The following is a 12751-nucleotide window of genomic DNA, read 5'->3' as shown; positions in this document are numbered from 1 at the left end:
CTCAGGTCATAATCTCGCCATCCATGAGTTCGAGCCCTGCACCAGGCTCTGTGCTGACAGCACAGAACCTGAAGCCTGCTTCGGATTCTGTGCCTCCCTCTCTCTCTGCACCTCCCCTGCTTGCACTCCATCTTTCTCTCAAAAATAAATAACCATTGAAAAAAAATTTTTTTTTTAAGTTTATTTATTTATTTTGAGAGACAGAGAGAGAAGGAGGGAGGGGCAGAGAGAGGGAGAGACAGAATTCAAAACAGGCTCCAGGCTGTCGGCACAGAGCCTAACGCAGGGCTTTGAACTCAGTAACCAAGAGATCATGACCTGAGCTGAGATCAAGAGTACGGTGCTTAACGGACTGAGCCATCCAGGCACCCCAGCGGTGGGTGTTCTTTATCCAAACCCTAATATTTAAGTCTTTCCTTACATTAATCACCATCATAAGAAAACAACAAAATTGTCTCCATTTTCAATAAATTTTATAAGATCCTTTGTGTAAAGTTCAGTAATTCAGCGTAATATTCCCAAAGTTGGTCCAAGCATTTAGTGGTTATTTACAGATTGAGTATTAGATCTACCTTGGTAGGATTGAAAGAGTCAGCAATATCACGCAAGTCCATTTGTATCTTGCACAAATGTGTTATTAGTTTTAAAGTTAAGCCTCTCTAGTTTCTTTTTTCTATCATATGTTAAAGAAAAAAATGGAACAGTAAGCCTTTTTCATCTCTAATATTGGTAGTACTTTGGATTCTGGAGCATCTGAATCCCCGAATCTCTACTAGGAAAACAAAAACCAGGAATTGAGAGCTCTGCAGTGGACCCTTTCGTTAACTGCTGGCCACCTAAGTTTTCTTTGTGTGTCCTTCTGCCAAATGAGGAACATACCTGTGGCAATTTGAAATGGTCAAATGTGGACTTGTTTGAATGTTGTCTTCTGGTAGGCAGTGCCCTGCAATTGTTCAGTCATTTCGTCAAATCAGTCACTAGAACATGAAAAGAAGCGTTTAGCTTCTGTCTTTATACTAAAGTAATTTTTTGTGCTGTTACACAAAAAGGAATTGCTCTCCCTGAACTCCACTCCTCTACCCCTCACTCCCCCAGAGAGAGGTGGGGAGTTACAGTCAATACAGATTTTTCTTTAAAGAAATGACAAGCCGAGTGCAGGGTTGGCCATTTTTCTGTGATGACTGCCGGGTGTTAATTTATTGCCCTGGCTGTAAAAGAAGCTACCGTGGTGAGAGGTGGCCCAAATGAGCCAGGAAGCAAAATCCTGTCATCACCAGGAAAAGACCTCTGATTGCACAATTAAGCAAACCTTCTGAGACAGGGTGGAGAGGAGGGGGGCTTCCTCTCCCCACACTTTCAGTAGTCTTTCTCAGCCACTTTCGGTTTTTTAAAAATCTCTTCAGAGGACCCACCCTTTAACCCTACACCTAAGATATTTGCAGGCATTAGCTAACAGCCATTTGGAAACTTTTAAAAAGAGAACATTAGTTGCCTGGGTTGGGAGGGAGAAGGTGGGAATGTTGCTCCAAATGCAAAGGTCTGTGCTCGGAATTAAACATTAAGCCACGAACTTACATGCATTTTATATTTTATTCTCATTTCTGCTACAGAATCTTAAACAGTGTTCCTCCTTAACTTGCAATGGTTTAGTAGCCCATTACAATAATAGAGCTCCCATTTGTTCATTCATCCATTATTCAATAAATATTTGCCGAGCCACTATTTCCAGGCAAGCTGCTATGTACTGGGGGTACAGTGGTAAGGAAAGTAAGAGACCAGCTCTGCCCTCATGAAAATTCCACAGATTTGTGGGGAAAACAGACATAATCAAATACACAACTCTGAGTTCAAACCATAGTTATGTGTCAAAACGGAAAAGTGAAGGAAGAGCGTGTTAAAGAAGGACTGGATCAGTTGGGTGTGGTGCTTCAAGAAAAACCTGTTGGAAATACAAACCATTATCCTCGGGAGAGGAAAAGTTAGGAAAATGAACTAACCGTCACTGAATAATAATAGCTATAAATATGTAGCACTTACCATGCATTAGGTCCTGTCCTAAGTACTTTTACATAGATTATCTCATTAATTCTTATAAAAATCTGTAGTATTATTTCTTCCACTTTATTAATGCAAGAATAAATAAATTTTAAAATAAAGATTAGAAAAAAATTTTTAATGTTTTTATTCATTTTTGAGAGACAGAGAGAGACAGGGGAGGGGCAGACAAAGAGGGAGTCACAGAATCAGAAGCAGGCTCCAGGCTCGGAGCTGTCAGCACAGAGCCTGAGGCAGGGCTCAAACTCACAAACCATGAGATCATGACCTGAGCCGAAGTTGGACACTTAACTGACTGAGCCACCTAGGCACCCCTAAAGATTAGAAAATTTGAACAATATAGTCTTGGCAGTGCTAAGACTGAAACCCTAATGTGCTTGACTCCAAAGTCTTTGTCTTTTTCACTAAGCTTTTCTTGACCCTCTTCTGTGAAGCCTACTGTATTTCTATTTGGAGAGATCTTTTTTTAACTCTTCAAAACATGGTCTGTAAATCTCAAGTAATATATAACAACATTTGGAATAAGCATAGGATTCCACTTGTCTGTATTGATTGTTGTAATTTGAAGAACTGTGTAGAGTTCTAAATTTCTAATAATTTATGTCAAATAAAAAAATGTAGAGAACATAGACAAGCAAAAATAATAAAATAGAGTAATACCACCATCCATCAGTAAATACATCAATATTTTGTTGTATTTCATTCTTATCTTTTTTTGCAAAATGTATCACAATATATGGTTTGTAAGTAAGAAAATATATTGCATTTTCCTTTGGCATGACTTAATGGAAAAAACAATTTTCCCAAAGAATATAACAGCAAAACTATTAATTTATGACTTCTTAAGACATCAGATTACTTAAAAAAAAAACTGAACAAAAATACATATGTCAAATTTTGGATTGATGTTTAGAAAGTATATTTAGGTTTCTTCTTTAATCTCAACTTTCCTTTGATTTACAAACAGAATATGTTTTTGGCCATCATCAATGATACTTACTCCGAAGTTAAATCTGATTTGGCCCAGCAGAAAGCTGAAATGGAACTCTCAGATCTTATCAGAAAGGTATGACAAGCCCTAATTCTCAGAATTGTTTTCATCCTCTACATATAATGAGCATTGTTTCAGCCAGATTTCCACAGCAACACTGATCCATTGTCATTGTTAAAATAAAGAGTAGATTGCTACATTTCAGGAATGATTTAAAAGTTCTCTGTCGGGGCGCCTGGGTGGCTCAGTCGGTTAAGCGTCCGACTTCGGCTCAGGTCACGATCTCACGGCTCTTGAGTTCGAGCCCCGCATCGGGCTCTGTGCTGACAGCTCAGAGCCTGGAGCCTGTTTCAGATTCTGTGTCTCCCTCTCTCTCTCTCTCTGACCCTCCCCCATTCATCCTCTGTCTCTCTCTGTCTCAAAAGTAAATAAACGTTAAAAAAAAAAAATTAAAAAAAAAAGTTCTCTGTCTCAGAGCTAGAGATCGGTATGCTGTTAACTTGGACTTAAATTCTGGGAACCCGTAAACGCCCTAGAATTAAATTCTCAACAATCTCTTTCAACTCTTGAGAGCTGAGCTACTGGCTTCATCACCTTCACTTATTTTGACAACACCTCCAGGTGGCTCTCACTTGCAGTTCCAGAATTCAGAATAAATTGGAAGAGAAAAATATGAAGACGTCTCTGCTTTTTTCTATCTCAAATACAATTTAAAAGGAGAAAAAAAAGTTTAGAAACAAATATTTTGTAGTCCACCCTTTACCCTTGATCTTCCAGAGAAGTTTTTAAATAGTCAAAGGAAAACTGTCCATGGCATCAGGCCACAGCCTAAGGGTCTGAGGACTTTCACTTAAGCACGCACCCTCTCAGGAAGTTAATTGTTAAATGGAAGGGCAGGACAGGAAAGCTGGGTAACTTTGTTCTTTTCAATGTGACTTCTGTATTTGGTCTAAAGTATAAAACTTAAGCAACAACAAATAACTACATCTGAAGTACACAGCTTGTTCCCTAACATCATTTTGCTAAGATACCAGTGGCTCCTTGACTGATCTTTTTCTGTTGGTTCAAGTCATAGGACTATGTTGTCTGTCCTGTTTGAACAGAGAACTTCCAGTTCTTAAAACAAAGTCCCTTCCATGGGACCTAAGATGTGTGTTATCCTGAATTTTGCAACAACAGCTTATTACACGTTAGCAAATCTCCAAAGTATATCCAAGCAGTCCTTACTTTGCGCTCTGGTTTTGGTATGCACAGATTTCAATTAGTTCAGTTAAATAACACCAGCCTCTCAATGCAGTTCATATATCAGTTATCACAGTATATTGACTATGAATAATAGTATAGAAGTACAAACTTGCAATTCTCACAGAATATCTTAGTTATCACAGTATATTAACTGTAATAGCATGACTATAAACTTCACTGCTGGCTCTTCAGTCTACAAATCATTACATAAGTAACAGATGTGTATCATAACCGGTGAGCATAACATCACTTCTTACAAAGTCTAGGATTGGTCCCTGAGCATCTGCTGTTCAGTTCAGGCACAGAACATGTAGTTGTGTTGCTTCTGTATCTCCCCGTGGAAAACCCATGTGACATTTTGCAAGAATGCGTGATGGAAAAGGAGAATGGGCCAGCAAAGATGAAAGCATAGCAAAGAAACAAAGAATGACAACACTGAAAGTGAAATTCAAAACCAGTGTAACAGATTTCTAGGCTACGTAGCTGGGCGTGGAAATGTTGACATTACTACCCTTCAAGGTCTTGAATATCAATGGATAGACAGATATACAGTCAAAGAGCTTAGTGAAGCACATTTATCAACATGAATGAGGGCAGTGGTTATGAGGAAAAGGCTGACAATGTCTTCAAGGAAGTGACACTGACAAACAACTTCACATTAAAGGAATTCTTGGAGATATGACATGGAAAATGCAAAGGATAAAATGTTGGGAGCTGACCCATATTAAGAAAAGATTATGAAAGCTCCCCAAGACATAGAAAAGATGCTTACTCCATATCATATGTTATACAGGAAGAAGGCATGTGCTGTTCAGACTAGTCTGGATAATTTTTTTACAAAGAAATAAAACATTTTAATTTTCAGTGTTTCTGAGGTTTTAAATTTCAGTGTACCAAATAAATATTCACTTTACTGTTTTTAAAATTTTCCTAATAAGTTTATAACCAACACCAAGAAAATTTTAATGCTTTGATAAAAAGTTGTGTTTTTTTTCCCAATATATGAAATTTATTGTCAAATTGGTTTCCATACAACACCCAGTGCTCATCCCAAAAGGTGCCCTCCTCAACACCCATCCCCCACCCTCCCCTCCCTCCCACCCCCCATCAACCCTCAGTTTGTTCTCAGTTTTTAACAGTCTCTTATGCTTTGGCTCTCTCCCACTCTAACCTCTTTTTTTTTTTTTTTCCTTCCCCTCCCCCATGGGTTTCTGTTAAGTTTCTCAGGATCCACATAGAGTGAAACCATATGGTATCTGTCTTTCTCTGTATGGCTTATTTCACTTAGCATCACACTCTCCAGTTCCATCCACATTGCTACAAAAGGCCAGATTTCATTCTTTCTCATTGCCACGTAGTATTCCATTGTGTATATAAACCACAATTTCTTTATCCATTCATCAGTTGATGGACATTTAGGCTCTTTCCATAATTTGGCTATTGTTGAGAGTGCTGCTATAAACATTGGGGTACAAGTGCCCCTATGCATCAACACTCCTGTATCCCTTGGGTAAATTCCTAGCAGTGCTATTGCTGGGTCATAGGGTAGGTCTATTTTTAATTTTCTGAGGAACCTCCACACTGCTTTCCAGAGCGGCTGCACCAATTTGCATTCCCACCAACAGTGCAAGAGGGTTCCCATTTCTCCACATCCTCTCCAGCATCTGTAGTCTCCTGATTTGTTCAAAAAAGTTGTTTTTTTAAGTTTGTTTGTTTAATTAATCCCCACACCCAACACAGGGCTTAAACACATGACCCCACGGTCAAAAGTTGCAAGTTCTTCTGACTGAGACAGCCAGGTGCCCCTCATAAAAGGTTTTAAAGGTCACGGAGCAATCATAATTTTTCCTGTTGATTATTAACATCACTTCACATAGTTCAGGCTTGCATGGTCATTTTTATAATCCTGCAACTACCATGCAGAGCAAGGTCTGCACAGGTAGTTAGTTACTACTGTAAATGGATGGTAAAGTGCATGTAAAAAGAGAATAAACTAAACCAAATCTTTTCAACAGGGCTACCATAAAGCCTTGGTCAAACTAAAACTGAAAAAAAATACCGTGGATGACATTTCTGAGAGTCTGAGGCAAGGCGGAGGCAAGTTAAACTTTGATGAACTTCGACAAGATCTCAAAGGGTAAGAATCACTCTTTCTGAGGCCCAGGGAAATTCTTAATGGAAAGATAAGTTCTTGGTGATAAGGATATTTTTGGCCCAACCACTTACTCATAGAGATGCTCTTTTTTCAGAGTAGGTGTCTTTCTGGCACATATTAATAAGAGAAGAGCTGGCCCTGATTCAGCAATTTCTCCTTTATTCCTGCATTTTGATGTCCCTTTGTTTGCACTGTACTATGTACACAAGTGATTTCATCTGTAACCTCTCAATAATTTCAGGAAGGGCCATACTGATGCAGAGATTGAGGCAATATTCACAAAATACGACCAAGATGGAGATCAAGAACTGACCGAACATGAACATCAACAGATGAGAGACGACTTGGAAAAAGAGAGGGTGGGTCTCATTTAGGAGAACATGATTTGATTCAGTACCCACAGTGTTTCAGACACCATGCTAAGTCATGGATTACTGAGAGTCTTTCTCCTCTCTCTGTCTCAATTCATGTTGTAATGCCCAGCTTATTCTAAAAAGGATATATAACATAATAATATGTAAAAATGCAATAAGTTGGCATCAGTGTAAAACAATCAAAATGAAAAAATGAGGTAAAACAAAAGTGAAATATAAAACTAGACTAGGAAGCTAAAAATGCTTCCATAAAAATACATGTATGTTGATTAAAGATTGGGCTATAAATCTGGCCCTAAGTTTTCTGGCCATCAGCTTCAAAAGGGAAACCTGTATAGTCACACACCTCACTGTGTCCATGAGAGTGAAGGAAAAAAGATTCCCAGGAGATGTAAAGCTAATTGTTCTTTAACATTTATAATGAAACAAAACTAACTACTGCCTTCCATTTGAATACTTCTTATGAAACTGTTAGAAGTAAACTCACATGGTCTTTTATAATCAGAAAGGATAACTAAAAGCTTTAACATTAACATTAAAAATAAATGGTTAAACGAACCAAAAAATATCCATTGTAATTGAGGTACAGAGAATGCAGGTGAATACTATATTCTAAAGTTCCTTCTCTATGAGGAGTAGTTTCTAAACTCTGCCCCACTGAATGGTGCCAGTAAGTGAAAAACTTCCCCAGGCATAGTGAAATCACCTTTCACAAGGCTGCATTTAGTCAAAATTTTTACTGTAAGATTATATCCTTCCAACTTTGTGGCTATTAAATGTGTTATCTTTTATGAAAAGGTGATAATATATTTCTTCCTCTACCTTTTTCTCTGCTTTGTTCTATTTTTAATGTTCTTTCTTGTCCAAACAAGTTAGCAGTCCCTTGCTGGTCATTAAGACCTGTTTTGAAAATTTGCCAATCCATGAAATTTACAAGTGTGGGAATCACAGTCTGGTGTTAGCCACAAAGAAATCCTAGGTAATTGGTACATACCCATTTGCCATTTGCCCAAGCCCTCAGTGAAGCTCTGTGGGGACTGGGTGTTCTCGCTCCTCACCCAGTGATCCCATGTTCTTCAGGAGGATCTGGATCTGGATCACAGCTCTTTACCACGTCCCATGAGCAGCCGAAGTTTCCCAAGAAGCCTGGATGACTCTGAGGAGGATGATGATGAAGACAGTGGGCATAGCTCCAGAAGGAGGGGAAGCATCTCCAGTGGGGTTTCTTATGAAGAGTTTCAAGTGTAAGTATAAAGGAATTGGCAGGATTTGTGTTGACAAGAGTTTAAATGAGATAAAGCAGTTTCTCCCACCTCTCTCAGTTTAATTCTTTCCATTACTAATCATCAGGTTCTTTTTTTTTTTTATAACTTTTAATGTTTTTTTTTCAATAGAAGTAATATGTTCCTTATAGGAAAGTTAGCAAATAAATAGAAGAAAACATTACGATCTCTCCTATTCCCGCTAACCCAAAATGTAATTTTGGTGTTTGTATCTCCATTTACATGTTTTTTGTTTTTCATGTGTTTTTTGTTTTTATGGCCTAGCACAAGGTATATCCCAAAGAATGTTCCATGAGCACCTAAGAAGAATGTATGTACTACTGTTGTTAAGTGGAGTGTTCTATAGGCGTCTTTTAGGTCTTTGGTTTATAGTGTTACTTAAATCTCCTATTTCCTGTTGTTCTGGCTAGTTTCATCTACTTTTTGAAAGTGGGGTATTAAAGTCTCCAACTATTATTATTAAATTGTTCCTTCATTTCTGTAAGGTTTTGCTTTGTGTATTTTGGAACTCTGTTGTTAGGTGCATAAATGTTTATAACTGGTATATCTTTCTAATAGATTGACCCCGTTTTCATTAAAAACTGTCCTACTTTATCTCTAGTAATTTTTTTTTGTTTTAAAGTCTTTTTTGTCTGATATTACTATAGCAACTCCAATTTTCTTATCATCGCTTTTTGCATGATACACCTTTTTCTGTTCTCATTTCCAGTCTGTTTGTATCTTTGAATCTTAGGTGTGTCCCCTGTAGACAGCATATAGCTGGACCTGGTCTTTTCATCCAGTCTGGTAATCTTTGCCTTTTGATTAGAATATTTACTTCATTTACATTTAATGTTATCATTAATATAGTTGGACTTACAACTACCATTTTTCTTCTTATTGTTTTTTAAATGTTTATTTTTGAGAGAGAGGATGTGTACACACACGTGAGCAGAGGAGGGTTAGAGAGAGAGGGGAACTAAGGATCCAAAGTGGGCTCTGTGCTTACAGCAGACAGCTGGATACAGGGCTTGAATCCATGAACTGTGAGATCATGACCTGAGCCAAAGTCGGATGCCCAACTGACTGAGCCATTCAGGGGTCCCTTATTTTTTATTTTCTGTAGGTGTCATATCTTTTTTTGTCCTTCTTTTTCTCCTTTGTTGCTTTCTTTTACATAAAGTAATATTTTCTAGAGCTACAGTTTAATTCCTTTAATAATTTTTTCACTACATTTTTTAGTTTTTTTTTAGTAGTTGCTCTAGCATGTAATATATACAAATTGATTTATGAGGATCTGCTTCAGATTTATATTAACTTAATCCAAGGCGATATAGAAATATTCCTATATAACTCCTCCCCTGTTTTGTGCCATATTATACATATTAATCTATGTTACAAATCCAATACAACATTGTCATAATGATCACTTCATATAATTTTAGGTCTCTTACAGGAGACAAGAAAGAAGAGAAAGTATATATTTATAGAGTTTGTTATATTCTTTTTCCTACTTACCATTTCTGGTTCCCTTCATTCGTTCCTGTGGGTTCACGTTACCATCTGGTGTTATTTCCATATTCTAGTACAACTTTGCTCTTACCCCTCTTTTGTCCTGCTACTGTCAAATATATTATTATATTTCTGTATGTTATGGGCCCAACAATACAATTGTGTACATATTGTCTTACACAATTGCTTTTTAAATCAGTTAAGAGGAAAAAAAGGAAAAGAAACATGAATTTGTACTGCCTTTTATAGTTACATAATTAGCTGTACCCAGTGCTCTTCGTTTTTTCATGTGGCTTCTGATTACTATCTGGATCACTTGATGTCAGCCTAAAGAACTTCCTTTAGTAGCTATTCTAAAGCAGGCCTGCTAGCATGAATTCCCTCAGTTTTTTTTTTTTATCTGGGAATATTTTTATTTCCCCTTCATTTTTTTCTGGTCTCCATTGTTTCTGATGAGAAGATAGCTGTTAATCTTACTGCTAAGATTAGCAGTAAGATCTTAGCAGTCTTAACCTCAGCAATTTTACCTTAGCAATCTTACCTCAGTGTTATACATGATGAGTCACTTTTCTCTGATACTTTCAAGATTTTTTCTTTGTCTTTGTCTTTCAGTATTTTGACTGATCTGAGTGTGGATCTCTTTGCAGTTATCCTATTTGGAGTTCATTAAGCTGCTACAATGTGTAATATTTTCATCACATTTAGGAAGTTTTCAACCATTATGTCTTAAAGTATTTTTTTGCTGCTTTCTTTCCTTTCCTTCTGGGATTCCTACCCTGTGTTTGTTGGGGTGCTTACAGGTATCCTACATTTTTCTTCACTTTTTTCCTCTTCGGCCCTTCAGATTACATAGCTTCTATCCATCTATCTTCAAGTGTGCTGATTCTTTCTACTGCCAGCTCAGATCTACTGTGGAGACCCTTAAGTGACTTTTTCATCTCATTTATTGTACTTTTCAGCTCCAGAATTTATATTTGGTTCTTTAAAATAATCTGTATCTCTTTGTTGATATTTTCCAAAGCAGACCAGCTTCATCTTAACTGTTTATCACCATAATCTCCATTGTTTTCAAAAGCACTCTTAGGCTTAGCACTTTGTTCCAAATAAAGACAGTTCTCTTGGGGGGAAGCTTTGGAGCTCTCTGTTCTGTGGCCTGACTATCCCCTGGGCAAAACCCCTGTGCTACTGCTTCAGAGAGAGGGGCAGGGACAGTGGTCTACTTCCCAGAGTGATACCCCTGTTTCATGAATCAAGCACTGGGCTGGGATGGCAGCCTTCAGTCTTCTCAGCTTGCCTCTCAGGGCATGGAAACTCCACCCTATAGTTGGCAGATGAGTGGAGGAAGAGAGCCTCATAGCTCGCTGCCACTCTTGTCTGGATTAGATCCTCTGCAATATGGATTCGGGAGTGGAGGCACAGGGATGAGAACTGCGCAGCCCACCCCTTCCTGTGAGATACCAGAGCCCCCCACTGGGAGTAGAAGGGAGTGGGAGTCCTGTGTTCATTGCCTAACCCAACTGGAGTGGCACTTTTGTCACGCTGAACTGGGGGAGAAAGAGAGGGAGCAGACTCTCTGAAATTCAGTGGATTTTCTTAAATAAATGCTTCTTCATTTGCTGTGTACCCTTAAGAAAATGTCCAGAGTTTTGAAAAAAATTTTTTTGATAATTTTCAACAGTGGCGGTTGTTTCACTGGGAGAGGGCTTACAAAGCCCTCCTGTCACCATTCCAGAAATTGTCTCCTATTTCTATGTTTTTAAAGCATTTACATAAATTTTTTTATTCAAAATAATGGGATCACTAGTGAACAGTGTTTTCTAACTGCTTTATTTACTTAATATATTGTAAATACCACTATTCCATTAAATATTCTATCACCATACAATTTCTGGTATCTCCATAGAATTCCATTGTATAGATGAAAATAACATATTTGAAAATTTTTCTATTAATTATTTAATGTAACCATTTTTCAGTGAACCACTATTAATAAGCAGAACTCTAATGAATATGCTGGTAGCCCAAAAAATCACACATATACTTACTTCCTTCGGAAAATTTTCAAGAAATGGAATACCTGAATAAAAGCTAAACATACATAAGACTTCTAATACAATGTTGACTTGCAGAGAATTTGTGCCAGTTAGCATTCCCATCAGCAATATATGAGTTTATAGCTAAAGTTTGAGACTGCTGATTATCATCTTGTTTAAGAAAAATATCTTAGCACTTCCATTTGAAAAGCCAGCTGGGGAGCACCTGGGTGGCTCAGTTGGTTAAGTGTCCAACTCAGCTCTGGTCACCATCTCACGGTTCGTGAGTTTGAGCTCCGTGTTGGACTCTGTGCTGGCAGCTCAGAGCCTGGACTCTGCTTCAGATTCTGTGTCTCCTCTCTCTCCCCCTCCCCCACTCATGCACTGTCTCACCGTGTCTCTCAAAAATAAATAAATGTCGGGGCGCCTGGGTGGCGCAGTCGGTTAAGCGTCCGACTTCAGCCAGGTCACGATCTCGCGGTCCGTGAGTTCGAGCCCCGCGTCGGGCTCCGGGCTGATGGCTCGGAGCCTGGAGCCTGTTTCCGATTCTGTGTCTCCCTCTCTCTCTGCCCCTCCCCCGTTCATGCTCTGTCTGTCTCTGTCCCAAAAATAAATAAAAAACGTTGAAAAAATAAATAAATAAATAAATAAATAAATGTAAAAAAAATTGTTTAAAAAAAATTTTTTTTTAAATGAAAAGCCAGCTGGGCTGAAAAGGCAGCCCACCACACAAGGTGGCTTTCCCCCTCTCACCTGTGGTTTCCTGCAGCCTGGTGAGACGAGTGGACCGAATGGAGCATTCCATCGGCAGCATCGTGTCCAAGATTGATGCTGTGATCGTGAAGCTGGAGATCATGGAGCGGGCCAAACTGAAGAGAAGGGAGGTTCTGGGAAGGCTGCTGGATGGGGTGGCGGAGGTAAGTGGTCATCTGACACAGAAACACTGATTCTAGAAAATATCAGGGTAGTCATATTTTGTAGTGTTTCATCTGAGAGGTTTTCTGAGATGTCTATAACTGCAGATCAGTGCAGATCAGATGATAGTCTGGAGGTATTACTTTCTTAATACTGTTCGGATGGTTCTGCCTTCACTGAAGGGTAGAATTAAGTCAAAAAGTCACTCC

General features: G+C 38.5%; 1 protein-coding gene across 1 annotated transcript in view; it reads left to right on the top strand.

The window, feature by feature from the left end:
- PKD2 (polycystin 2, transient receptor potential cation channel) overlaps positions 1–12751 on the top strand; it is a 54662-nt gene that overhangs the window by 39000 nt on the left and 2911 nt on the right. Inside the window, exons 10-14 of the mRNA XM_019464772.2 lie at positions 3023–3121; positions 6307–6428; positions 6688–6805; positions 7901–8064; positions 12397–12544. Of these exons, the coding sequence (XP_019320317.1) occupies positions 3023–3121; positions 6307–6428; positions 6688–6805; positions 7901–8064; positions 12397–12544 (651 nt within the window). The remainder of the gene's footprint in view (positions 1–3022; positions 3122–6306; positions 6429–6687; positions 6806–7900; positions 8065–12396; positions 12545–12751) is intronic.

This window comes from Panthera pardus, unplaced genomic scaffold, assembly GCF_024362965.1.
Source record: "Panthera pardus isolate Hobbes unplaced genomic scaffold, ASM2436296v1 HiC_scaffold_13, whole genome shotgun sequence".
Lineage (NCBI taxonomy): Eukaryota > Metazoa > Chordata > Mammalia > Carnivora > Felidae > Panthera > Panthera pardus.
This window is presented reverse-complemented; position numbering and strand designations above follow the sequence as displayed.